This window comes from Callorhinchus milii, unplaced genomic scaffold (assembly GCF_018977255.1).
Source record: "Callorhinchus milii isolate IMCB2004 unplaced genomic scaffold, IMCB_Cmil_1.0 Scaffold1, whole genome shotgun sequence".
NCBI lineage: Eukaryota > Metazoa > Chordata > Chondrichthyes > Chimaeriformes > Callorhinchidae > Callorhinchus > Callorhinchus milii.
Genome location: NW_024704742.1, coordinates 35,167,362 through 35,194,563, shown reverse-complemented (window position 1 = coordinate 35,194,563; position 27,202 = coordinate 35,167,362). Strand labels below are relative to the sequence as shown.

At 38.9% G+C, this 27,202-nt stretch overlaps 1 protein-coding gene across 3 annotated transcripts in view; it reads right to left on the bottom strand.

Moving 5' to 3' along the window:
- Positions 1-27,202, bottom strand: part of bmp2k (BMP2 inducible kinase) — a 68,202-nt gene that overhangs the window by 13,667 nt on the left and 27,333 nt on the right. Inside the window, exons 2-15 of one of the 3 annotated variants that reach the window (XM_007896976.2) lie at positions 26,556-26,674; positions 24,265-24,370; positions 22,759-22,901; positions 20,458-20,579; positions 18,478-18,559; positions 14,842-14,974; positions 13,677-13,780; positions 12,424-12,503; positions 7,963-8,123; positions 7,624-7,793; positions 6,961-7,077; positions 3,438-3,697; positions 2,830-2,987; positions 2,114-2,227 (exon numbers count right to left, since the gene is read on the bottom strand). In XM_007896976.2, coding sequence (XP_007895167.2) covers positions 2,114-2,227; positions 2,830-2,987; positions 3,438-3,697; positions 6,961-7,077; positions 7,624-7,793; positions 7,963-8,123; positions 12,424-12,503; positions 13,677-13,780; positions 14,842-14,974; positions 18,478-18,559; positions 20,458-20,579; positions 22,759-22,901; positions 24,265-24,370; positions 26,556-26,674 — 1,869 coding nt within the window. The remainder of the gene's footprint in view (positions 1-2,113; positions 2,228-2,829; positions 2,988-3,437; positions 3,698-6,960; positions 7,078-7,623; positions 7,794-7,962; positions 8,124-12,423; positions 12,504-13,676; positions 13,781-14,841; positions 14,975-18,477; positions 18,560-20,457; positions 20,580-22,758; positions 22,902-24,264; positions 24,371-26,555; positions 26,675-27,202) is intronic. The other 2 variants (XM_007896977.2, XM_007896978.2) reach the window with 2 other exon arrangements.

The following is a 27,202-nucleotide window of genomic DNA, read 5'->3' as shown; positions in this document are numbered from 1 at the left end:
TCATATAATTTTGCTCATTAATTTCCAGAACTAAATGCAACGGTACACTAAGCACAAACACATTTAACAAACCTAAAACGTAAATCGGTATAATCACTGGAAAATAAATATGTATTTCAGCATAATCTTAGAATGTACTAAGAAGGATTATTACAAATCACAATCCTGTACAGCTTTTAAAAACAATTATTCATCTCCAAATACCGGGAGCATTGGAACATCTTTAATCATACATGATCATCCAAATCTTAGAGAAATATTCTTTTTCGATGTTCTTTTTCTAGATATGATTAAAATTGATGAATGACTTGCAACTAGTAATTACATGCCTTCTGCTGATTTATCAGCAAGAACATTGGGGTGAATCACTGAAAGCTTTATTTGAATTAGGAACATACTGCCACTGTCAATCCAAAGCTATTTGCCACATGTTTGTCATGAGGATTACTATACTGGGTAAATTCTCCTCAATCTGTGCTACTATTTTCAAGATAGGGAAGCAACAGACGCTCAATTGTGATTTTCAAAAGACAATAAAAGGAAATGAAAGCCTTCTTTTAGGCTCATTTCCTGTAGGAACAAACAGATTAGAAAACAACTAAGACTGGACAAAAATGTATTATTAAACCTGCTGTTAACTTTCAACAACATATTTCATCCAAAAGCTAGATCTACATTTTAGCAAGAAAAATGTATTGTAATGAACTGAAATACGTTAATCAAAAGATCAAACAAGTAGGGTCTAACATATTCAATCTTATGGACAGAGATAACAGTTAGATTTCAGTTAGTCAACAAAGAAACAATAAGCCAAACATCATGAAAGCTTCCGAATCACTATATAATACTGTCCAGTTCAAGAACTGTTCTGTGTAAGATTTAAGCACATCACAAAAAAAAATTCAGGTCAGCTGGCATACCAACACACAAAAAAAACTCTAACAGTCTTGTATGCCTTACATCTATATATTCTTCTAAATATGGAATCTGGCAAAATGAAAGATCCCGACCAGAGGTATCTAAATTAATAGATAATATATTTGAGAAACATCAATGGAAATTTAAACAGATTTTGGAGTAAGAAGGAAAAAGACCCAATACTCCAGGAAGAGGAATGTGTTAAAACTCAAATTTGCAGGACAGCACTTAGTGTAATGCAGGGATGGCCAACTTGCGGCCCACGGGCCATATATAAAATAGTCATGTAGGTTGTAAGTTCGCCATCCCTGGTGTAGTGTATACCATTACAGCTTACGGACCAGAAAATCACTGGTTTGAATTCCAGTTGGTGTTGAGTGTGCTGGTCTCAGCCAGGGTTGTAAGGGACGCCAACTTGGCTCTGACCTTGTTGGGGTTAGGGAAGCAGAAATTAGCTCAGGTTTCTGCTTCTGGTCCCTCAAGAACATCCTCTACATGTTGTGCTATGGGTGGCACCCAGGTGGAGAAAGGTCAGACTCCGCTCTGAAGCCTTCCACAATTGAATTAGCCGGCCAACACACACTGCCAAGGCACACACATCAACAAAGGTCATTTATACAGGGTATCCAAAGGGCAACCAGAGTCTATGGAACTGCATCCCGGAAAGATGCCAAACTAGGAACAGACAATGTCGAGCAAAGTTAGAAAACATTTGGATGCACTTTTTTTTCTTAATTGCACTCCTAAGTTATTTTAATTCAGAAATAAAATCAGTGGTATCCATATCCTGATTCCCATTAACCCTGTAAAACAGGATTAAAGCAGAATGTCATTTGGCTCCCTATGATTCATACAAAAGGTTAAGTTGACTTTGTCTGAACACAACTGGAAATCAAGTGACGGGTATGAGCTATGAGCAACAATTAGACAAGCTAGGGCACTTCAGTCTCAACAGAAGACAACTCAGAGGAGACTTTAGAGAGGTTTATAACATTTTAAATGAGATGGAAGAAACAAACAATACATTTGGATGTATCAAGATAGTAAAGGAAGAGGAAGTGTGTTTAGAGTTGCAAAGGGTAATGTCAGGACAGATAATAGGAAGTTCTCTTTACCCAGAAGCTAATTAATGAGAAACAGGTCGCCAGGATACTTTTTCTTCTCTATATTCTGCTATATTTGCAAATAGACTAACCTGCTTCAGAAACAAATGGAACACAACCAAACAAGTCTTCTTTAATTGGCAGCTGTTGAACAGGATGTGGTTCACTCTGGCTCTCTATGGATGTTCTCCTCTGCTCTGGTTTACCTTTAAAAAAATGTAGCAAAACTTTGTTTCCAGTGCCAGAAAAAATCCCTGATAATGTAAGCCAGGGTGGTCCAAACGTTTGGCTGACGTGGGACGGATTCCCTATATGAGAAAGGCCAGCAGGCCACATAAGCAATATTTTATGGTTGCTGATTTATCCAAGGTTTAAATCAAGTATGCTATTTCTTTCAGCCTCAAAACTGAACATTGTGGGTTCCCAGAAGCTGGCAATAAGGCTACACAAAGAAAACATTGACTGTCCTCCCATTCCTAATTACATTTGAGAAGATTTAATTTCTCAATTGTAACACAGATTAAAAATTCCCTGGTAACATTCGTCTTTGATCAATTAGCATAAACATCATATTTTCCTCATGCTTATTAATCCAACAAAGTTGGGTGTACATGGATTTGTCAAAATCCAGATCAAAATAAAATACATTTGAGATTTGGAGATGTATTTTTTTCCCCTATTTTAATCGTTCAGTAAAAATTGTGTCTCTTCTGAAATAAATTTTTAAAATACTAAAATACTATATCTTTTGTTAAACAATATTTGGACAGAAAGTACATTTTCTAAAGTTTTACACTACCATTCTTACCTGCTCTGAGCTGGTCAAACTCCCTATCAAGTAGTTCCTCCTTGGTTAGCTTTGAAAAGTTGTCCTCTCCAAATGGATTCCATCCAGACATATCAGGAGGGTTACTCATATTCTGTGGAGAGTAGCTGGGGACTGCATCCAATTCCAAAGAAGCAGGCCTACAAAGCAAATAATATGCTAGCTCACACTGAGTAGGTTCACATCCGAAAAAGTAATAAGAGTGGTGAAACTAGAAGTCAATCACAGGAAAGTTGTGGGAGGAGGAGCAGGCTAGTCTGATTAGATATTTGCTGTTTCAGACTTTCTCAGAGTTGCACAGAATAGCATAACTGGATGTACTTTTGGACAATGATAGCGACTGCTAGAAAATGTTCTTAAACTCTTATTACGCATATGGTTTCAAGTTAGGTAGTTGATTTGAAAGGCTAATAATGTTACAGAGCAGTCAAAGTTGTGACGTACAGATACATAAATGCAGTTGTTAATTTAGATTTTTTCAATTTAGCTAATTAAGACTAGTAACTAATTCCAAAACATCTATTTAGACCACTGCTCAACTCGTTATTCCACTTCTTTCAAAGGTGAGTCCAAAGAATAACAGTACTGACCTGACTGAGTTAATCGCAGAGTCCACAGTCACTGTTCTGCTGTGTTGCATTGGATGGGTGCCAGTGACTACAAAAGCCATACCATAAGAGAGGTCACCCTGTATCCTGGGATGGCCAGAAGCTTGTGGGGATGTCGGAGAGGTTGGGGGAACAAACGCCATTAATGTGGGTTGACATTCGTGTGGGGAGGGTTGAAAATGCGGATGGTGTTGTATGGCACCCTGAGACAGTGGAAAGGCCTGTTGGTATTGCTGCATCTGCTGAATATTTAAATAGAAGCATGAATTAACCACTTACCAATTAATCATTTTGATTTTAATACAAACAATATGCACAATTTAATTTAAAATAAATCAAATCAACACACATGACTCAATTCAGTTACCACAGGGGTATTATCTACAAGGTTACAATTCCAAAAGGAAAATATTCACCGAGTGTACCAAATACTTTGAACTCTGGATAACTCATCAAACCAAGGTAAAAAAAGGCCCAATGACGAATTATCCGATGTGACTAGTTAGCCACCAGTCCGTACTTTATGCTTCCAATCCGCTCAGCGCCACTCTCTCTGCTCTCTCAGTCTGCACCCGCTCACAGCAGACGTCACATCTGAGAATGTACCCCCAACCCCAACCTCTGACGAGCATCTGCACAGGTCACAGGATAGGGCAGGAGACCACTGCACTGCCTTCCAAAGACCAGAGCCTCTGTAATTCATCTGAGCATGCGCACCCAACCTCCACTGAGCACCTATGACTGGGCACGCTTGCTCAGATGTATCACAGAGGACTCTGGTCTATCAAAGGGCCTCGCTGTGGCTTCTCTCCCTTTTCCCTATCCTGTGATAGTCCCTCCAATAGACCAGAGCATGCAAGCCCATCCTTTGCCAAGCGCTCACACCACAGGATAGGATACCTCTGCAATACAAGACACCACATTATAGGACAAGTTATCCGATCAATTTTACACTGCCAGAACTTGCAAGAATTTCTACAACACAAGTTGCTGTTAAGAGGACAAAATTATATTTGTAAATTTGTAAAGCCCCTTTCACGTCGAGAGGACGTCCCAAGGCTCTGGATAGTGGGGGTCGGGGAGGGTGGAGGGCAGGTGGAAGCAGGGAGAACGAAAGCACGGTTGAAGAGGAGGGCCTTGAGATGGGTCTTGAAGGTGGCAAGGGAGGGGGCGAGGCGGAGCGACTGCAAGATGGAGTTCCAGAGGATGGGGTTGGAGTGGTGGAGGGCCCACCTGCCAATAGTGGGGCGAGCAAGGCAGGGGATGTGAAGCAGGTCGGAGCCCCAAGTGGAGGGAGAGAGCAGGGTGGTAGGCTGTTAGGAGTTGCAGAGGGAGGGGGAAGCAAGACCATGGAGGGCTTTGAGGGTGAGGACCAGGATCTTGAACTGTATCCTCTGTGTGATGGAAAGTCAGTGGAGTCGGGCGAGGATGGGGTGATAGGCTCGTGGAGCCTGGTGCGGGAATGACACGGGCTGCAGAGTTCTAGATGATCTGCAGCCTGTGGAGGGAGGAGAGACAAGTAAGGGTTATATGGGACGTGGTCGGGATATTGATGGCATGACAACCTAAGTGACAGTGATGAGTTAAGATAGGATTGAGTTATCCGGAGTTGACTATAATTCCCACCAGAGATTAAAAAGCATTTACACGACCTTGATTGCAGTGGAAACCTGTCGCTGCCAGCAACCCATATTGAAAAGCAGCCAATTCCAATCATAGTCATATTAACTGCTGCTTCAGTAGCAAGTTACCCCATCTCAAGGATGAAAAGACACAGCATCAGAACAGAGAATCCAATGCTATTTACCCATGCGTACAAATATATGTCAAAACAAAAGTTTAACAGGACATAGAATTAAAGCAACCAAAAGGATGATGAAAGGAAATCACATATTAAGTGAAACATTTTGAGGGGTTATGCCACTTTTAATGGATGCGCAAATGGAATACACAGCAAATCCCAAAAGAAACGCAAAGCCCAACAAAAAGGATCATCAATGTCAACTTTTATAAAAGAGAACATTTTAACTTAGGATAAAAGAAACAGTGCACGAATTGGCTGTCTTTTTCATCTTCAACACCTGTCACTACACTTCATAGTAAAATCCTGAAGTGCTTTGAGATGTCTTAACGACATAAGGCGCTGTATCAAATGCATGTATTATTAAATAAAAACTTTACAGCCAATCAAGAATTAGTTTTGATACTGATATGGATTACCAAAACTAATTCACTGTCTGACAAGGGGATAGCATTTAAAAAAAAGCTTGGTTAAAATCTGATGAAGCATTTCAATCTATAGAGAACACATTTTCATGGCAGATGGCATCCTAATTTGCCTCTGCTTCAAGCAAAGTGGTAGATTAAATGAATGCTGCTTAGGGCTCGACAACCACTTTTGATAATTCAACATTCCATCAATTACTAATTATTGAAACAATTATAAAACATTTGAGAAATTGTAGGCACTTTAGTAATGTGTCCTGACCTATGATCCCTCCAATTTTTAAAGGCTGTGTGTGGCACACACATGTGCAGCTTAAAGGAAACAGTGGTCAGTGTTGTTGTATTCACAGTCTAAATGTGTACATATCATGATAAATGAACTATTTATTAATAATAATATTTGCATTTGGTATAGCAGTTTTCACATCCAGAGGATGTCGCAAAGCACTTCACAGAATTTACTGAGAAGTGTAGTATCTGTATTTTGAAGGCGAGCAAAGCAGCCTATTTGTTTACAGCAATGACCACAAACAGCCATGAAGTGAATGGCCAATTTTATTTGGAGGACGGTTGGCCAAGAAACCAGGAGAAATTCCTTTATCTGTTCAAATCGTGTCATGGGATCGAACATCATTCGAACAGACATCTGGGATCTTGATCTGATACTTCATCCGAAGGATGACACATCTGACAATGCAGTACATCCCCAGCATTGCACTCAAGTGCCAATCTCGTCTGAGTTCAAAGTCCCAACGTGTGCTTGAACCCACAACTTTCTGATTCAGAGGCAACAGTGCTACTAACAGAGGCAGAATGACAATGAATTTCTGAATGATGTTCTAGTTTCTTTTCATGCATTAGAGCACTCGCCTCGCAAGTGAGAGACCTGGGTTCCAGTCCCGGCAGGTCAAAACCTTGGGCAAGTTTCCTTATTCCACAGGCCTGATAATAATTCCTCAAGAAAAAAAAACACACACACTAACAAATTGGTCACTTCAATCCACAACTGTTTGTGGGACACTGCTGTGTGCAAATGGCTGCTGCGTTTCACACACAAATATACAGTCAATTCACTTTACAGTACATTCTGTGAAGCACTTTGAGACATCTAGAAGACGTGAAAAGCTCTATATCAAATTCAAGGATTATTATTATTATACATCAACAGTAAACATAATAATTTTGACAGACAAGTGAACTAACCCAATCTAGTATTAGGCTATTAATTTTTTTTCACTCCTTGAAAACAAAACATTTATAGAATCACAGTTAAGCTTACCAAAGCAGAGTACTGAGGAGACTGTTGTTGATAGTACATTGGCTGCATCATTAACTGTTGCTGCAGGATTTGTTGCTGCTGTTGCAGATGTATTGATGGTTGCAAAGCCTGTTGATACTGAATCAGAGACGGCAACATAAAGCCAGACGTGAAAAAAACAAGTATGGAAGCAAAGTAATATACCCTGACCAATAGACCAGGCTTTTGTGTTTATTGCAGTCACTATAGCTGCATGGATAAAGCAGTCTGCAGCAGAAGGCAAGGATGGTTTCCAGATATTGTAGAATTTTAAGGGACTTTTACCATTACCTGAATTTGCAATGGCTTCTGACAAGTGGGGCCACTCAACAAGCAGAGACCAATCCTTTTAGGGGAAGGGCTCACTGACTCCCAATTACCCACGGGGACATTGCCAGTCCAGCAAAATCATCCAGGTGCTGCATGTCATTAATGCTTGCAAAAGAATATCAGATGCTAACATATTTTACATAATGACATGTTGCACTTTAAGCCATATACAAAATATGTTTGAATTCTCTCATTGACGACAGGTTTACAATTTGGAAATACCACAGCACATCCTTCTATATTAACGAAGACTGCCATTTGCTAATCATCAATGTTCAGGTATTTATTTATTTTAAAAAACCCTTGATCAAATACCTGTTGAGCCTGACTTTGCAATATTTGTTGTTGAAGCTGATGCTGCTTTAACTGTTGCAGTTGATGAAGCTTCAAGTCTCCCTGTTGCATCTGCTGCAGGACTTGATGCTGTTGCTGAATGGTCCCCTGAGTCGTGTGAATTAAATGTCCATTTCCAGCTTGTGCAATCGCTGCAAGATATTTACCCCAAATTAGCTCTAAACTAGCAAAAACACAATGGAACTACTTTTAAGCTGTGAAGAATCAAAAATTGACAATTCTGCCATAAAATTGCAACTTCTCCCATAAAGGGCACAAATAATAAATCCACACCATCACTTTCTCAACTCAGTAAATTACCTTTTTGCCCCTGATTGGAACATCCACTGGAGACTACCCTCTTCACTGGAGTTGACGAGTTCTGAATCGGTAACACATTTGTGTTGGGAGTACATGTCGTTGCTTTTGGCCTTTGCCGTGGTGCTATTGATGTCTCTGTTGGTCCTACAGCATCACTTAACCTGTTAAAGAAAAGTAAACTAAATCAGAGAATTTATTATTAATCAAAAACTGTCAACGTTAGTAAAATTTTTCGGCTTTGCAATTGATTATATTTTCTCTACTTTAGAAATTAAATAAATATGATTCATGTGATCAAAATTATTACCAAATCACACACTAATAAGAATCCTATTTAAACTATTCTTCAAAAAGCCACTGATAATTTTCAAATGGAAGACAGCAACACCAAAACTATATTTGTATGGCGCGTTTCAAGTCGGGAGGACGTCCCAAGGCGCTGGACAGTCAGAGATTTGGACCCGAGCTGGGGGTCGGGATCGGGGAGAGTCGAGGGCAGGAGGGAAGCAGGGTGATCGAAAGCACGGTCAAAGATGAAGTTCTTGAAATGGGTGTTAAAGGAGGCAAGGGAGGGGGCGAGATGGAGGGACTGCGGGATGGAGTTCTAGAGAGTGGGGGCAGAGTGGCAAAAGGCACGCCCATAGTGGGGTGAGTGAGGCGAGGGCGTGAAGCAGGCCACAGCCCACTGAGCAGAAGGAGCGAGCAGGATGGTAGGTGGTTAGGAGGTCGCAGAGGTAGGGGGGAGCAAGACCATGGAGAGTTTTGAAGGTGAGTACCAGAATCTTGAACTGTATCCTCTGAGCAATGGGAAGCCAGTGGAGTCAGGCGAGGATGGGGGTGATAGGGTCACAGGGCTGGTGCGGGAGAGGACACGGGCTGCAGAGTTCTGGATGATCTGCAGCCTATGCAGGGAAGAGTTGGGGAGGCCGACAAGCAAGGAGTTTGCATAGTCAAGTCTTGATGTAATGAAAGCGTGTGTATGAGGGTTTTGGTGGCCTGTGGAGTGAGACAGTGGCGGAACCGGTGATGTTGCAGAGGTGGGCTAAAGCAGAGCAGGTCATGGCACAGATGTGAGGTAGAAAGGATAGTTGAGGGTCAAACAAGATGCCAAGGTTCCAGACTGGCTTAGTAAGACACAACTCTACTCTCAACTAAGGTAGTATGTCATTTATAGCAAGCTTTACACATTCACAGCTGTACCACAGGACACAATGCACTATTGTACAGAAATACAGCTTTGAAATGCTACTTTGGGAAATCAGAACAAAAATGAGCATTCAATCATTTTAAAACATTATCTTTTTTATATATAGAATTACATGGAATGAAACTACATGGAAAAAGCTACATTCAACCCAACTACACATAAAACTATTCGGTATTCAATGAGAGCATTAACCAGAGTTTTATTTTGATAACATATTTGAAGATAATTACACTACTTAGCCCTTATTATAAAAAATACATGGTCAGTCCGGCTCAATTGAAGCATTCTCACCTCTGAGTCACGAAGTTTTGGGTTTAAGCATCTAGACTTGGGCCTAATAGTCTGGACTGACACAAACTCAGTAGCAAAGGAGTGTCAAATGAGATGTTAAACAGAGGTCTCATCGTCATGTTCAATTAGACATTAGAGATTCCATGGGGCTATTCAAAAAGAAAAGCAAGTATCTTCCTGGCACCCTGGCCAGACAAAAAGTTGTTCATTCACTTCATGGCTCTTCACGATTCATTACTATGTGCAAATTGGTGACCAGGTTCACCTACAAATACAGTACAATTTACTCTAAACTCCATGAAGTACTTTAAAATAATATTCCTTGAATTTGATAGAGCACCTTTCACATCAGGATGATGTCTTAAAGCACTTCAAAGGATTCTCTGCAATGTTAGTGAATGCGTATTTTGTAGACAAACTTGGTAGCCAATTTGTGCAGAGCAATGTCCGTAAAATGACTGATTTCATTAGGGGGATTTTTGGCCAGAACAATGAAAAAAAACTCCTTTATCTTTTCGAAGAATGCCATGGCATCTTTAACATCCGCTTGAACAAGCAGACAGGACCTCATCCAAAGCACATCACCTCTAACAATGCATAACACCCTCAGCACTGGAGTATCAGCCTACACTATGCGAGTTCAAACTCCCAACTTGTGGCTTGAACTCATAACCTCTGACTCAGCGGCAAGAGTGCTTTCAAATGAGCCAGGCTAACACCCTTTGAGAAATCGACATCGACACTTTTTCCAATGTAAGTATTATTATATTTGCAGCAGTCTACAGTGTTTTCAAATAGTTTGATTCATAAATATGAAAACATTCTTTTGATTTGGTTTCATCAGCAAAGTGGTGTGAATTGCTTCCTTATCCACAGCATCTTTTGGTTGGAGACTAAACATCTGCCACTTGTACACTGAATTTATCTGCAGAGGCACACCCTTAATGAAATATTCTTTTAATACACTTACCAAAAATGTTCAGAACGTAAAACTTGGGGAGGAAAAATGGACAAACAATATATTTGTATGCACAGAAGAAGGTTCAAAGATCACTTATCGCACTTTCTTTATTCAGGTCTTTTGTTTTTAAGGTTTGATCTTTCCTTTGGCTCCAATGGAAAGAATTTCATACCTCTAAATTTTCAAAATCAGGCCTTACAACATTTCAAACCATTTCTCTTTAATTATATATTATTGTTCGTAAATGTTATTCAAAGTATTCGGTTTCTACTTCAAAAAAAATACTTGGTAAAATTCAGTGGATAACATTTGATATCTGAAGAAGTGTACACACAGTGGAAGCCGGTTAAGCCGGACACATCAGGGCCGGCCTTTTTTGTTTGGTTTAAGCGGGGTCTGGGGTTACCCAAAGTTCCATTACTTCTTCCCACTCAGCAGAGGAGCAGAGCATTGCTTTCTCCCTCCCAATGTCGGTCCCATCGGACAGGAAGGGGACTAATTAGCGGCGAATCCGAGGTGATTAACAGCCCTGGAGCTGCTCATGAATGCTCCAGCCAATCACAAGTGGCTCCAGCTGTCAATCAATCATAATTTGACCCCACCCATTCCCTCCCTTGTTTCTTCCCCATTCCTCTGCCCCCAAGACCCTCCCCTCACTGATTGACAGTCCAAAGCTGCTTGTGAATGGCTGGAGTCCCCTGTCAATCAATGGCAACTTGACTCCTATCCGGCTTCTGGCTGAATGGAGCCGCTCAAGACACAGAAAGCTCGAGTGAGTACATTCCGTGGCAACCATTGGCATTTTGTACGAATTAATCAAGTAAGAAAACAAATGAATTGGGGCCGGGCGTTTTGTCCAATTTATCCAGCGCCTGAGGTTAACCGGGGTCCATTAAAGCGGCTTCCATTGCATTAACAATCCCGATTCACAGATCCAATGTAAATTACTTAAATTTACATACAACACCAAGTTTTTTTTTGGGGGGGGGCCAAGATGTGGAATAGGAGGAAGCAGTAAAGGTCTTACAAACAGGGTGTGATGGGGTATATACATGAGCTGTTAACTAGCAAATTAAGTGTAATACAGATAAATGCAAGGTGCTACATTAAGAAAGTAAATAAACTCATACACTCCACGGACGGGACAGAACTTGCTAAGGTGGAAGCTGAAAGACATCTCGGCGTGTTAGTTGATTCATTGTTCACTATATCAAAACAGTGTGCGGTAACAATAAACAAGACACTAGAACAAGAGTACATAGGGTTTGAGTTGCAATAGGCAATTTCAGGACAAACACCAGGAAGTTTTTCTTTACTCAGGAGGCTAATTAGCGACAGATTGGAACAGATTGCCAGGAACGTTGGTTGAGTCCAGGATACTGGACTTATTTTTTTAAAAAAGTTCAATGCTGTGACAGATAGATGGGAGGGTGGTTATTCTGGAAGGAAGAGATCCAATAGACCGAAGAGGACTGCTCATCAGTGATGGAGTCAGTCCTAGTTAGTGTGGATACTTGTCGCTCTACCGTGTGAAAATGCATTAGTAAAGAAGGTAACTGTCCAGTTTTGCAACACATTCTAATGCAATTGAGCAAATATGTACTTTTCATATTTTTAAAACTAATTATTGAATTTGCATAAGCTTCTATTGGCTAACATTAGATTTTTTTTCCCTAATAAGATTCATATTACCATTCTGACATGCAAACTTAAATTTTAAAGATAATTTGAAGGCTTGCTTTGTGGTTATTCTTTATTTAATTAAAAGACTACACTACGGTTAGATTTGGGTATATGCATAAGGATACAATGACCTAATGTTGCATATAGTCAGACTTACCTGTAACAGAAATACTGTATTATCCATCAAGCAAAATAGATGCACTAGGACACATCCAAAAATTGTCTTTCAATTTTATATGGTAGCATTGACATACTAAATACTACTGATCTACTTTTTAAAACAGATCTTTCCAAGTTCCAGTTGACAAGCCATAATTACCTGGCTTTTGTTTGATTCTTTCTGGCAGCTGCCTCACTGGCAGTCATGGGCTCAGGAAGTACTGATGGGATGGAAACGTTCTGCAAATTAAAAACAAATTATTTTAATGGCTGCAAAATTTTACAAATTATTCCCAAGAACAAAATATCAATGAAGTACATTAATTGATGGAAGCAATATAAAATGTTGAAGATAGATGTTTTCTCTATTTGAATGGAAATACTAATTTTAGCCAAAGCTCAAGATAATAGTCTAAAATATAATAATAATCCTTGCATTTAGTGTAGTGATTTTCACGTCAAGAGGATGTCCCAAAGCGCATCGCAGGATATAAAGTGGAGTGACTGTGTGTTTTAAGCTTGGCAGCCAATTTGCACACAGCTATGTCAAGCACTCTGGGATGCTACCCTGCTTGAGGGGTGCTATATAAATGAAAGTTGTTGTTGTCTCACAAACAGGCATGACCAATTTTATTCAGCCAATTGTTGACCAAGTTCTTGTTGACAAAAATTGTTTTAAAAAAAATTGGTCACTTCAATTCACGACTGTTTGTGGGTCACTGCCGTGTGCAATTGGCTGCCACATTTGGCCCACAAATATAGTCAATTCACTCTACAGTATATTCTGTGAAACGCTTTGAGACGTCTAGAAGACGTCAAAAGCACTATATCAAATGCAAGGAGATTACTATTATATATACAAGTTGGGCAAGTTTCCTTACTCCACACGCATCTGTTTACCTTCATTAAGTAGAAACCAATTGCTGATCAATTGGCGGATCGCTTTCTGGGGTTAATAATCCACTCGAAACATTTTATTAAAAAAAAACTAAAAATTTGGTCACTCAATTCACAACTGTTTATGGGACACTGTTGGCTGTCGTTTCGCCCACAAAAATATACAGTCACTTCACTTTACAGTATATTTTGTCAAGCGATTTGAGATGTCTCGAAGACATAAGACACTATATCAATTGCAAGGATTATTATTATTCAAAATCTACTTCTTCAACTATGCCAATAATAATAAAAATCCTTGCATTTGATATAGCGTCTTATCACGTTTTTGAGACGTCACCTCCCCACCGTCCGACTCATCTTTGTGAAGCACTCCAACATGTAATCTTTCCTACGTGAAGGGTGCTAGAGAAATGGATATTGTTGCAACTAAAGTCAAACTATCCCATTTATAATGGACGATCTCACAAACAAATGTAAAAATATAAAGGTATAAATATAAATATATAAACTTACACATATATTCGGGATGGGGCATTCTTTCCCAGCTAACTTAAAAGCAAAATGTGACATTTGGTAAATGTCAGGCCTTTTGTGTTGATCTGGTTCAAGCATATAACCTTTTAAACACAAGTGAAAAAAACAAATTAACACATATGACTAAATGTGTAATATTTCAATTGTCTACATGCCTATTTTTCACCACTTACGTAAAATGAATTTATGTTGTCAATCAAATTACATGAACTTTTGGGACAGTATACATTGTGATGTACTGATGAAATAATCAAATGAATTCACAAATGCAAGACATTTTTAGTGGGCTATGAACTATATGGAACATATACCTTCAAGCAGAATACATCTAATTTCTCTAAGCAACCCTCAGACCTAAACATTCAGCAGTATTTCAGTCCTCAAGTTTTCTTTTTGAATTATTTTAATAGAAAGAGTCAAATTAAAACTATTTGGCTCGTACCTCACCTAATATATTGTACACAATTAGAAACTAATCTCAAATATTTCAACTGATAGAGGTGCTTAATGTAGCTTAATTAGAACTCTATATGCATGTGTTATATGTTAAGAGTTTAACACGCAATGTGAATTTTTCTTGGCATATAGGAAGATTGGTCACTTTTATGAGTTTAACCAAGATAGTCCTGGTAGAAGAGCTAACTCCAATTCAGCAAAATATGAGCCAATGCCATAAGACAAATTAATAAATACCAGGAAAATTGCAATTACAATACAGCATAAACTAACACTAAACATTTCAATATATACACAAAGAGGTTGAATTGGAGACTGACTATATTTTAAATAGTCTACCCTGTTTACAGCAACCACTCAGGGGACTGGACCAAAATGGTCTTCGTGCAAGGGTGGCCCCTGAGTAAGGGTTTATTGCCTGGGCCTGAAATTTTAAAAATCCACAAGGCCCACAAGTAGACGCCCGCTAGACCTTTAGCAACACCCCCTCACCAGTGAGGCAGGCAGCTATGGGCATCACTTGGGCTGCTCAGTGTGGCATTGGTAAATGTGCCAGGAGCCTAGCGGGAGTCTAAATATGGGCCTGCAGAAATTGGTAATTTAATGCATTACCAGTAAATATACTTAAATTCACTTTGAACCGATTATTTTAACAAGTTTGACTGTATACAAAGTTAATAGTACATACGTATTAAACAGTGCAGTGTGTGAGAATATTTAGAAGTGTCTGGCACAGTAAAGCTTCCATCACAGATTGCAACTTGACTTTCTCCAAAGGGAAGAGTGAAGAAACAAAGTTTGTACAGCAAACATCCAAGTGCCTAAAATACAAAACAAAAAACTAAATTTAACATTTTGGATCACAAAACCTAGTTATTTTTAAAAACAAAGAATATCACATAGCTGCTGAAGATTCAATGAAACAAAGCCACATAACCAAATACATTTGAGACCTGTATATTATTTCCTCCAATTACATTATTTCACAGCCTATTAATCAGGTGATACTAAGCCCAGAATGCACAATTTACGTTTGGGGAATGGAGGATAGAACAACAACATTGTTAATTAGATCTTTAAATTTATTAAAATGCTTAATCCTCTGGTTTCTACAGAATCTCTGTAAAGATTCAATTGTTCCTATTTCTGTGCAAGTGAGATTGTACATTGTGGTTCTGAAGTGGAAACTGCATGGGTGATGACACTAGCGTAAAATCTAAGAAGCTCTTCCCTGAGGGTGTAGCAAAATTAGGCTACTTACAAGATTACAATGTTAATTGACAGTATATGCAAACCGGGGGTGGAGGGAGGAGCTAAAGCACAAAAATACTCTATAACATTACACCAAATAAAATCTTGAAAATCCCCCAAAAGTTTGAATTGACAGAATTGTTTAATGTCAGGGAGGTGGGGGGGAAAAAGAAACAATGAAACTTAAATACGGGGGTGAGAGAAGGAATGTTTGTATATGGCACAGGAACTGGAATGATCACAGGGGTGATGGTCCGCTCAACATTGTGACAATGACAACGGTTGTGTTTCTTATCCCATCCCAGCAAAATGCACTTACATATCTCACAACTAAATCTGTGTAGAAGTTGCAAATAAGCAAATACTGTTGCTTTACAAACACCTGAGCTATCTATCACATATTGCAGTAAATACTAATTAAGCAGCTCCCATGTAAGTGCTTGAGAAGAAACCAAAATGTCAAAAATATGCATAAATGCAGTTCAACTGAATGGGTGAATAACAGGAAATAGAGCTGATAGTTTGGCACTGGTAAACTTTGTTTACACTAACAAAGCACATCAGTGCCAGCCAGTGGAAAAAAGCTAGTACTGCATATTGCCAGAATTTCTCTTCTGCAGACTTCAAAATATAGTCTTTACAGTGTTAGCAATAACAGGTAGCATTACCCTGAATATTGGCAGTAGTCTGCAGGAATAGAACTATGGGAAAAAAAATATTTAATATGCAACCTATTATGTAAATAGGCTCCATGCAGGACTTCCCTTAGTGTCAGTTGTTAGCACTCAGAAGGTTGGAGTCAGAAGGTTGTAAGTTCAAGCCCCTCAACAGGACTTTAAGCTCACAGTACAGGATAACATTCCAATACAGTTTCTGTGGTGCCATCTTTCAGATGAGACATTAAAACGAGGCTTTATCTGCCTGTTCAGGTGCTTGTAAAAGATCCCATGGCACTATTCGAAAAGAAAAGGGAGTTTCTCCTGAAGTGCTGGTCAACAAATACCAATTAGAGTTATCCTGTCCAAATTACATTCCCAAATGATCAACTTGTGGAAAACACACAAGCCTTCAAGGTTTTGTTTGGAGGCTAAGAAGGTTCACCAAGAGGCTTGCAGACTTCCTAGTACTCGCTCTCCATCTAGTGACGAATCAACCTGCATTTGTTGGATGTCAAATGACCAACTTGTGACTATCATTGGCTGGGCGGATAGATCGTAGACGAGCCAGTATTACTCATTGTAGTAATACATGTAGCCACATGTAACAGTATAATCTTCTATGTACAGAATATATCCATTAATTGTGATTACAAAGTGAACATCAGGTAAGCCAAGGCATGCCATTGGTTTTGTTCAGTTACTGTGCCCACTGCAGATTAAGTTTTGTCCTATTTAACATTTTTCTCCCCCAGAGACATGGGTGATTTTCTTTCTCCAGAGGTGTGGGTTATTTTTGATCTAACTCCAAGTGGACTTTCTTATTATTATTATAGATTTGACTAGTTTATACCACAATTGTATGCAGCTTCACAAATTCTGGGAAATAAATGTACTCAGTGGAGTTATCCCTTCAAAGAAAATTCTATCAAAAAAAATTTGGTCACTCAATCCACAACTATTTGTGGGACACTGCTGTGTGCAAGTAACTGCCGCATTTTGCCTACAAAATATACAGTCAATTCACTTTACAATATATTCTGTGAAGTGCTTTGAGACATCTTGAAAATGTGGTAAGGTGCTATACCAAATGCAAGCATTATTATTAATAAATAAGAGTGGTACAGCATGTCAACGCCCAAGACAGAGGGATAAACAAGGCTCAGAATACAATTACTATTGAAAAAACTGTAGTGAACTCAGTTGCCAGGAGAGGATGCTGTTCTCCACTTTGCCACCTTAGTGGACTATTTCCATCCAACTCATGAATATTAGTGTTCTCGGGATTAAGTACACAACTTTAATGTAGTTGCATTACAACAACAACAAGATTACATTTGTATAGCGCCTTTCACGTCGGGAAGACGTGTAGTTGCACTAATCCAACTTTCAGCATTGAGAAATGAAAATTCTTCATTAAGGCACGCCTCAGTAATTGAAAACCATCTAGTATGGCATGGCAATGCACTTTCGGTCACTTTGACAATGGATTGTAGTTTGTTAGTAACTATACTGAAAAACACTTAAAATAACTAGGTTTCCAATTCCAATTAAACAAGAGCAGTGTTCTCTCACAAAAACAAACTGATTTTTTGTTTACTTTTGTTCACAATGACATCTGCAAGAAGTTACTGTTCAGACAAAGGGAGCTGTAGCCCCTAACATATGCTCTTAATCCAATAAATGCTAATAATTCTGCAGTATTGTACATGTAAGAGCAGCAAACATTACTGGAAGCAAGGTTGTGGCTCCACAATGATTTTCCAAGTTAACTAATATGAACTTTGAAAGGAAATATATCTAGTACGCAGAACATTTCTGCATTTCAAGTTCCCTTACTCTTCTAAACACAGTGCAGAGTAACTATTATAAGAGCTGCAAATGTTATAGAACCAGCCCCCTTTGTCTTTTGCAGAATACAATTTCAAACAATTACAGAACACAACTACTGCTGCAACAAGCCAAATTATACTCATTACAAAATCCACAGCAGATCACAATTAGTGAACCTGCTGAACTGTAAGTATCAGGACCTTCAATCCTTAATGTTTGCAATGGTTTACTTCCTTGTTGCAATTCTGCCATTTTCAAAAGGAACCTTACTGAAGGAAATTGAGGTTTATGTTGCTCAAGTTGCTATTTAATAATGCAAAAAGTGATTTACTGGTAATTACTCTTCGGTTATCCAGCAGTTGTCTAGACAATACCACTTGTGTACAGAAGTGGTGGCCAACCCATGGCTAGATGTTTTAAAAATCAATGTTTTGTTTCCATTTTATCTTGATTTTCTTGGTACAAATCAAGGACTATTCAATCAAAAAAATGTATTTTGTTGGCTGACCAAAATGGTTTGCCACCACTTGTGTACAGTAACATCCAACTTCCATACAGCACAAGTTCAAATAAGTATTTCTTACCCATATATCAGCCTTAGTAGTGATTGAGCTCCCTCCATAAAAATTTATCATTTCAGGGGCTCTATAAGAGAGGGTTGTATACCTGAAACAAAAAAAATGTTTAACTTCTTGCAAAAGTGTTCTGCAATGGTTGTTTACTTTGGTTAATTTGTATGTCAATAATCAATACATGTCCTTCATTTTAAACCCACAATTGGATCATACCCTACTTTATAAACTGGTAGAAACCTGTGTAAAGTAGTTTCCAAGCAGACAGTAGTAAATAATGAAACGATGAACAAGATTGCCCATTGTAAATTGAGGGAAGGGAAAGCGAAAAATCAACATATTTCACACTTGATAAAAGTAAACTCATTACAATTTAATATGATCACCTGCTCCGTTTTAATCACAAAATTAGTTTCCTGCAAAAACATTCACAATATTGGGAGTTCAATGTTTGTTCACATAACATTTTCCAGATTACAACTTCCAAATGATACAAATGTGCTAAGTATCTAAAATCTTAAATCATGTTTGACTTACTTAGATATCAATTTGAAACAAACACAAGCAATAGACCATGTAGTCTGAAAGGTGAAGCAGAATGGGCTGATGGAATTATCTGTGTTAAGCCATTGAGATTCCCCATTTAAAAAAATTATATTTATTCTAAATCTAGTACTTGGCATAGATCTTTGCGCTCTTTTAATACGCCTGTAATATGCATAACAGACAAAAAAAAGTTAAAAATCAAGAAAGACTCAGATAGTTAAGACCAGAAACAAGATAGGAAGATTAAGGGTCAAACAATTAAATGTATAGTTGGACTGTAATATAACACGGTGGTTTAGGTCCATAAAAATCAAACCCCACATTATGAATGGGTCATGCTATAGAGAGGCTGCAAGCTAGCACTTAAAATAATAATCCTTGCATTTGACATAGCGTCTTATCACATCGTTGAGACATTCCAAAGCACTTCACAGAATATACTGTCAAGAGAATTGACTGCATTTTTGTGGACGAAACGCAGCACCTAATTGCGCACAGCAATGTCCCACAAACAGCTGTGGATTCAGTGACCACATTTTTTTTTGAAGGGATTATTACCCCCAGAAGGCGATCCGCCAATTAACTAACAACCAAGTTTCTACTTGCTGCTAGTTACACAGAGGCATGAGGAGTAAGAAAATTTGCTTAAAGTTTCACCCTGCCCAGGAATTGAACCCAGGTCCGCTCGCTTGTGATCCGAGTGCTCTAACCAATATGCTACGGGACTCAATTTCCAGGTCATCAAGTCACTGATAGTCATTGCTGATGTCACCAAACCACATTACATCATTCTCGCAAGTGTTTCCAGCGGTTGCTGGAAGGCCTTCTGTGCCTATGTGCCAGACGTGTTAACACAGAATTTCTGCTCTTCTAGTGCACTCGCAGGAATGTCTGGGAAGCAATCCAAATTTAAATGCTGTAAATTTATTGATGAAAGATTAGGGAGATTTGCTATATTGACTTAGAATCTCTATGCTGAGCTTCCCTCAGTCAATACAAATGAGGGTAAGGTCCATGATGGGGTGCGTTTTGTCTGAACTGTGGAAGGAGTGCACTCGATGGTTCAAATAGCCTTTTCCCGTTCCATTCTTTTTCATGTACTTAAACGGCAAAGTAAAATCTAATGTAATCAGAAAGGTTAAAAAAGCCAAACAGCATGATATTAACAGTACTGAAACAGGTCCCAATGGGAAAAGATCACATAAAGGCCAAGGGTAAAATGGTGGGACTGTGTACAGAAAAACGTGAATGTATGACGGAAATAGGGACTGCTGCAGAAGCTGACAAAGGAGAATGCAGAACGGCAAAGCATTGAGGGGGTCTGTGGCTGACCTGGTTACAAATAATTGAATAATAGTAACACAGAATGCTAAGCCACTCTTCAGACTCGTAAAAATGCTTCTCCAGTCAGTACAGCTTGACAGCATTCAATAAAATGGGACTTACTTTTTGATTTCATCCTCCACAGTACTGACACCATGCATTTGGGGATTGAGAATTTTATGAGTAACGCTTCCAAAGTCACAGAGGACATAGTTCCCATTATTATTTAACAAAATATTTTCAACCTACAAAGAAAACAGTAACAGCCAAGAATAAGTAAAAGTTACTATTACAGAATGACCAAGGTTATTACAATAACTGCAGTCAACATTTAAATTAAACCCAAACGATAGTTCAGCTACTCAATAGGTAGGTATTCTCAAAATACCCAGGTACACTCTCTCTGGAACTTTTCAATTTCTATCCTTTTATGTGGGCTACAGAGTCTTTTGTATTTGAGAGTAAGAATGATTTGTGTTCGTTTGGTAATCCTCACAGGGAGAATTCACCGTTTTTAGGCAATCAAAGAGGAACTTATGCTTTCAAAGCCATTACTATTCTCTTAGCTAGGCTAAGGTCAGCCAAGTGAAAATGAATACTCTTCCTCATCCATTATACCTGTTCCAATTTTCCAGTTTTATATTCCCAGACCCGAGCTGGGGTGACAGGTTACCTACCCATTTTCTGTGAAAACCTCAATGATCCTAAAAAGTAAGGGTCAAGTGCTTGCATGTACATTATAAAGGAGAAGGAAAAGAGAAAAAAATGATCTGCTAAATTGTCCAGGACAAATGCATATTTGAAAGGATATCTGCATATCCTGACAAGCAGAGGGCAATGATGCAGCAGGAGTACTGTCAGTTTCAAATCTTCTCTTCCTTGAACAACCAAGTATATTTATTTGGTTTCCCGCATTTCCTACGTAACAATGATACATCACAAACAATGGGGTTTACGGCTCCTAGGGCTTTTACGAGTATGCATTTGTGCTGGTCAATTTACCAGATGATTTTTCTCTCTTCTCCTCTCCTATGACAAACTAGCTGCAGGCACTTAACCCTTACTTGGGAGGCATTTAAGTTTCCACAGAAAATGGGTAGATAGGATTTGAGGGTGTTGTCACCACCAAAGGAGGACACAGACCCACTATTTTTAAAATCTGCCATAAGTCATCCAGTTTCGACAGTTGGCAATGGAGCTTCAGAATGAAATTGCTCTAATCCTATTATTCTCTTTTCCCTAACTTTTCATATTTGTCCTCAAGTATTTATCCAATTCCTTTTTTGGCAGTGCCTCTTAGCGCAATATTTTCTGCCCAAGAGCTGGTTCAAGTTGCTACATTTTCTACCCATATGTGGAGAGTACTTCTACCTCTCTGAGGAGTGATTTTGTTATTCCATTTTAATTTCCACAACTCGGTTTTAGCACCAGCTCACTCAAGTAAGCATATGGGAACCAACCATCTTTAGTGAGCAATGAGAAGCTGTATGTGATTTGCATCCTGTTCTTAGAACTATGAGAAAACTTCTGAGGGATAACAACATATTTTCAAATGACACATTACATCTCAAGGTTCTACAGGAATATACGCACCAAGATAGCAAAGACTTATCCTTTATCCTCCTGTTTATTTTAATTTTCTGACTTCACTCAACCTCTGCTGCAGGCAGCCACTCGCGAGATGATGCAAGATGCTGCTGACACTCCTTTGGTGCCTCGTCCAAGACAGCATTGTTCATATGCAAGCCTGGGCAGTGTCAATAGACTATTTGATGATTTAGGAGCATGACAGCTGAGGCCAACTTGCGTGATATTCACAACCACCACCAAGGTGACCTGCTATTTTCAAAATCTGCCACAAGGCAACCATATCTGACTGCTGGCAATGGAGCGTTAGACGAAAACTAACCTAATCCAATTCTTTGCTCTTTTCCCTAAACTATTAACATTATTTGTCTTCAAGTCTGCATTGTTCATATGCAAGACTGGGCAGTGTCAATAGACTATTTGATGATTTAGGAGCATCAATGTGAAGATAAGATTTAAAAATCTAATTTTTAAATCTTATCAACTGTGAAATATAAATTAAATTCTCTGAATTAGCAGAATTTGGCATCAAGGGTATCAAAATATATTGCCACTATGCTCTGCATGTTTTTGTTTTGAAAAGCAGTATGGCATTATAATGGTAAAGTCACTCTCAAACAGATGCTGGTAATATAATTTACACCCATTTCCTGTTGCCCCCGCGCCCCCTCTCCCTTCCCCAAAGCACTTCAACCTAACCTGGCGTTGCATGGCTCTTGAACGATCCTGGGTGTGCCCATTCACAACTCGATGGATAATCAGTTTTATACTCATGGAACCTTTGAACACGCACACACATCAAACATAAAATCAATTCGATCTCATTGCAGTTCTTACCTTTAGATCTCTGTGGATAATTGGAGTTTTGCATTGATGTAGCCTTGCAACTGCCTCACAGACATCACAAAAAATGTGCAAGACTTCTGTCTCAATGAAACCCGTCTGTAGCCTCTGGTTCATTTGGTTCACAACTTGTCCCGCTGTCAAATAAATACCATTAATCTGTGTGAGCACTAGTTTCCAAACAGCAGGAAGGCAGAACTGAGCATTATAATTTTCTCAGCTCTCAAAAATAAGTTACAATGAATGGTCTGCATGAATGCAAATTTGACAACTTTCATCACAAACAAGATTACGTTTACTACAATCACCAAAAATCTAGAATTCACTGGGGTTATTTTATTTTTTTTAAACTTGTATGAATTAGAATTCAAATAAAGCAAAATACCCACTATTTCCTTAAATATTTCATCAATCACTAAATCAGAGTGTAAATCTCTTCCTATGACTTAGTAAATTGATGCAATATTTCATTTAATACTGCTATAAAGGTGAATGTAGATGAAGCACAGAACAAAAGCAAAACTGTCAACGCTGTGGCGGTTTTTAAGCACATAATAAATCTAAAGCACATCTCATTATATTCACAACAATTACAATTACTGATATTTAAACAAGTTTACAGGGCTCAGATTAGATCTTTCAATTCCATAATCAAATTGTTGCTAGCTAGAAAAGGGTACACTTGTAATAAATTACCAAAAAGATGGTTTCTAGACCAACTACTAACACAAGTTAGCGAGAGATACATTAAATATGTTTTAAAGTTTTCTAATAATGGGGAAGTTATAAACAATGCAAGCCCAGTTTCCTGCCTGCAACTTAAAAGTAAAGTAGGTGGACTGCGCCCGAGCTTGCTCCACAATCTGCATATCAATATTGAGGAGCCAATAATAAACAAATGCAAATTAGTCCACTTTGTGGTTATTTTAGTAGCAGGGTCTCTGGGGTTAGCAGTGTCTCTCTCTCAGAGAAATAAGATACATCTCACACGTCAGGTAGACCTGCAGAAACCAGTCTAGCTTATTAATGCGATATGAGTGCATGGACATGCCCTCAATGCTGCAAACATTATCTTATTTCTCTGTTAATTTGTAAGGAAGTCCTAGCTTGGACAAATTAGTGTATCATATTGGTATTATGCTTATTACAGGACAATCCACGTGTGTCGAGGAACAGCTACACATATGTCTTGAGGAGAAGTTAAATTGATTTAATGAAATGATAGCCAATCGTCCTGCAGGTGAAAACAAAATCACGACTGGCTGAAAATCGGGAAGCAATGCTTTTATTCTGGGGACATGTGGTTCCAAATCAGGACCCCAAAGCGCTGACTGTGTCAGTCTGGGAGTAGTCAAATAAATTTCAATTTACGTCAAGATCTCAAATTTGGATTAAAAAAATAGGAAGCGGAAAAGAAGAAACCCATAACATTTGTGAACATTATAAAACTGTTAAAGTAAAGAATTTCACAGATACACCATTTCAATAATGCTTTCTTACCTCGACAATATTCCATTAGAATAAGGACTTCCCAGACATTATCACTGATGGCTGTAATGGAACAGTCTAAGTAGCCTACAATATTTTTATGACCTGAAAGCTCTTTCTAAAAGAAAAGGACAAAAAGTACTGGTTATAAGAGCATACTGGAGATTGTGTTTTGCTCATCTTATTCAGCAAAATTATGCTGTAAATAACAGCGGATAACATCATCTTTCAGCTCTGGGATCAGAACTTTAATCCAGCCAGCCCAGACTCAGTGGATGAATCTTTGCCCGTTCTACAGGTTTTAAATGATATGTTTGGGCAGTCACATTCAAGCTGCCAACGGCTGCATGGTAACATCGCTAAACTATCCCACATGTTAACACAGTCAAAGGTTTTATTCCAAGTTCATATGTAAGAAATGAAACAATGTAGTGGGTGCAGGAAAAGGTGATATGGGATTAGAATGAAGGTGCATTATTGGGATAGATTACTGTTTATTCCGCAACTGACTTTGTTACATGGGGTGTGGATGTGTTGGATTCCAAAAGGGTTCCCCAAACCATTTAATTCCCCAAATATCCATTCCTCAAATTTTTCTAAACAAAACTCTGAAATTAAATATGTATTATAAAAACTTTGCAGCAAACCTTTATTGTGCACTATTTGGGAGCTGCCAAATGCAGGATACATTCCCTCAGGAAAGGAATCTCAGAGGGAAAGATATCCTAGGCCATCTATCTTGAACTCCCTCCCTGACAGCTGCAGAACAGCATTGGCAGAGCCCGGAGCAAATAATTTGGGATTTGATGGTTTTCTTGAATAAGGCATTGTTTGTGAAGAGCAAAGAAACTAGGTCTATCAGGATTACTGGATTTTGGACAGAAGTTGTAGACCTTAACCAGCAATTTGTTCTCTATCCCAAAACAATGCAACAACAACAACTTGCATTCATATAGTGCTTTTCACGTCAGGAGACCATCTTTAGGCTCTGGACAGTCAAGCACATGAGCTGGGGATTGGATTCGGGAGGTATGGGGTGGGAGGAAAGAGCACTGAAGGCGCAGTCATAAATGAAGGCCTCAAGATGGACTCTGAAGGAGGCCAGGGAAGGGGTGAGGTAAAAGGGTCTTCAGGGGGAATTCCAGAGACTGGGGACAGATAGGCTGATAGCTCGACTTCTAATTGTGGGGCGGGCATGGCAGTGGTTGTGAAACAGGCTGCGAAGTGGAAGGAGCATTTAAGAATTTTGCAGAGTTAGGGTGGGGTAAGACGGCGAGGGATTTAAAAGTGAGGATGAGGATCTTGAACTCAATCGTCTGGGCAATGGGGAGCAGCTGGAGCTGTGATGATGGAGGTCATAGACTCATCGAGTCTAGCGCTGGAGAGGACACAAGCTGCACAGTTCCCTGGCCCTTGGAGGGAAAAGTTGGGAAGTGTCGAGAGGAGATTTGGCAATAGTCTTGCCTCGATATAATGAATGCAATACAGTAATTCATTAATATTGTCTTGGGTAGTAGTTTTCATTTCAGATAAACAATAATGCACTAACTATTTCTCTTCCCTTCCAACTTTCGTTCTGATTTTCACATTTTAGCTGTTATTCTCAAAGACATATTCTATCGTATTGATCCAGTCGTGGCAGCAAATCTCCATGTACAAGTCTGAAGAGTGAGCACCAGTAACGTATCCTTTCCTGGCATCCACACCTTGCTTTCCAATATTTTTACTTACAAGATACAGTCACTACACTTTACAGTAAATCCTGTAAAGCACTTTGAGGCATTCTCCAGATGTGAAAGACACTAAATCAAATGCAAGAATTAATACTGTGTATCACTGTTCTCAGTATCGTGGGTATAACCCTAGCTGTAGTATAACCTTTTCTTTTCCTTTATACATCTTTTTCTCTTCCCCTGCCCCTACACATGTCAAATTGTAATTTTAGCACCAGAAGGGATATTCAAAGGTTATTGCAGGACCACCAATCTGAACATTACATTGGTACCTACAAATCAATACAGACCTTTCATAGGCCTCCACCCGCCTTGTCTCAAAAACTAAGCATAATAATAATCCTTACATTTGATATAGCGCTTTTCATGTCTTCTAGATGTCTCAAAGCGCTTCACAGAATATGCTGTAAAGTGAATTGACTGCATAGTTGTGGGCGAAACGCGGCAGCCAATTGTGCACAACAGTGTCCCACAAACAGTGTCAAACCTAAAACTTCTAACATTTAGTGTACAAACTTGAAAATATTTTCTAGATGTTAATTAAAAAAAACTAAAATCAAAGTTTCTTACCATAACGGTTACTTCCCTTTTGCAAACATTTAAGTCATGTTGGTCATTAACATACATGCGTTTTAGGGCACAACGTACTCCACTGTGGGTTCGAGCCAAGAACACAATGGAGAATCCACCTGTAACATATTTAAACAGAACAAATCTTTGTTATAGCATATCAAGCTGAAAATTTTTGTACAAAGCATTTGGTGATTACAGAAACACTTTTTTTTAAAAAGTAAACCCCCGCCCACCCCCTTCAGGTTGAAAAGGGGAAAATCAATCAGTGGTCCCATTCCTGATGGCCCTCCAATGACTACTAATGGAGTAGACCAAGTGTACTATGCTTTAGAGTATTCAAACCATACGATAAGAGTTCTATCCATATGCATGGTTTTTACGTCTTAACTCAGAGGGAATAGTGTGCGAAGTATAGTCTTGTAGACTGGTGGAGTCCTCAGTGGTTAGTGCTCTCGCCTCGCAAGCAACAGGGCCTGGGTTTGATTCCCGGGCAGGGTAAAATGCTGGGCAAGTTTCTTTACTCCACACAACTCTATTCACCTAGCAGAAAGTAGGAACCTGGTTGTTAGTTGATTGGCGGATTGCTTTTCGGGGCTAATAATCCCTTCAAAATAATAATAATTTGGTCTTTCAATCTATGATTG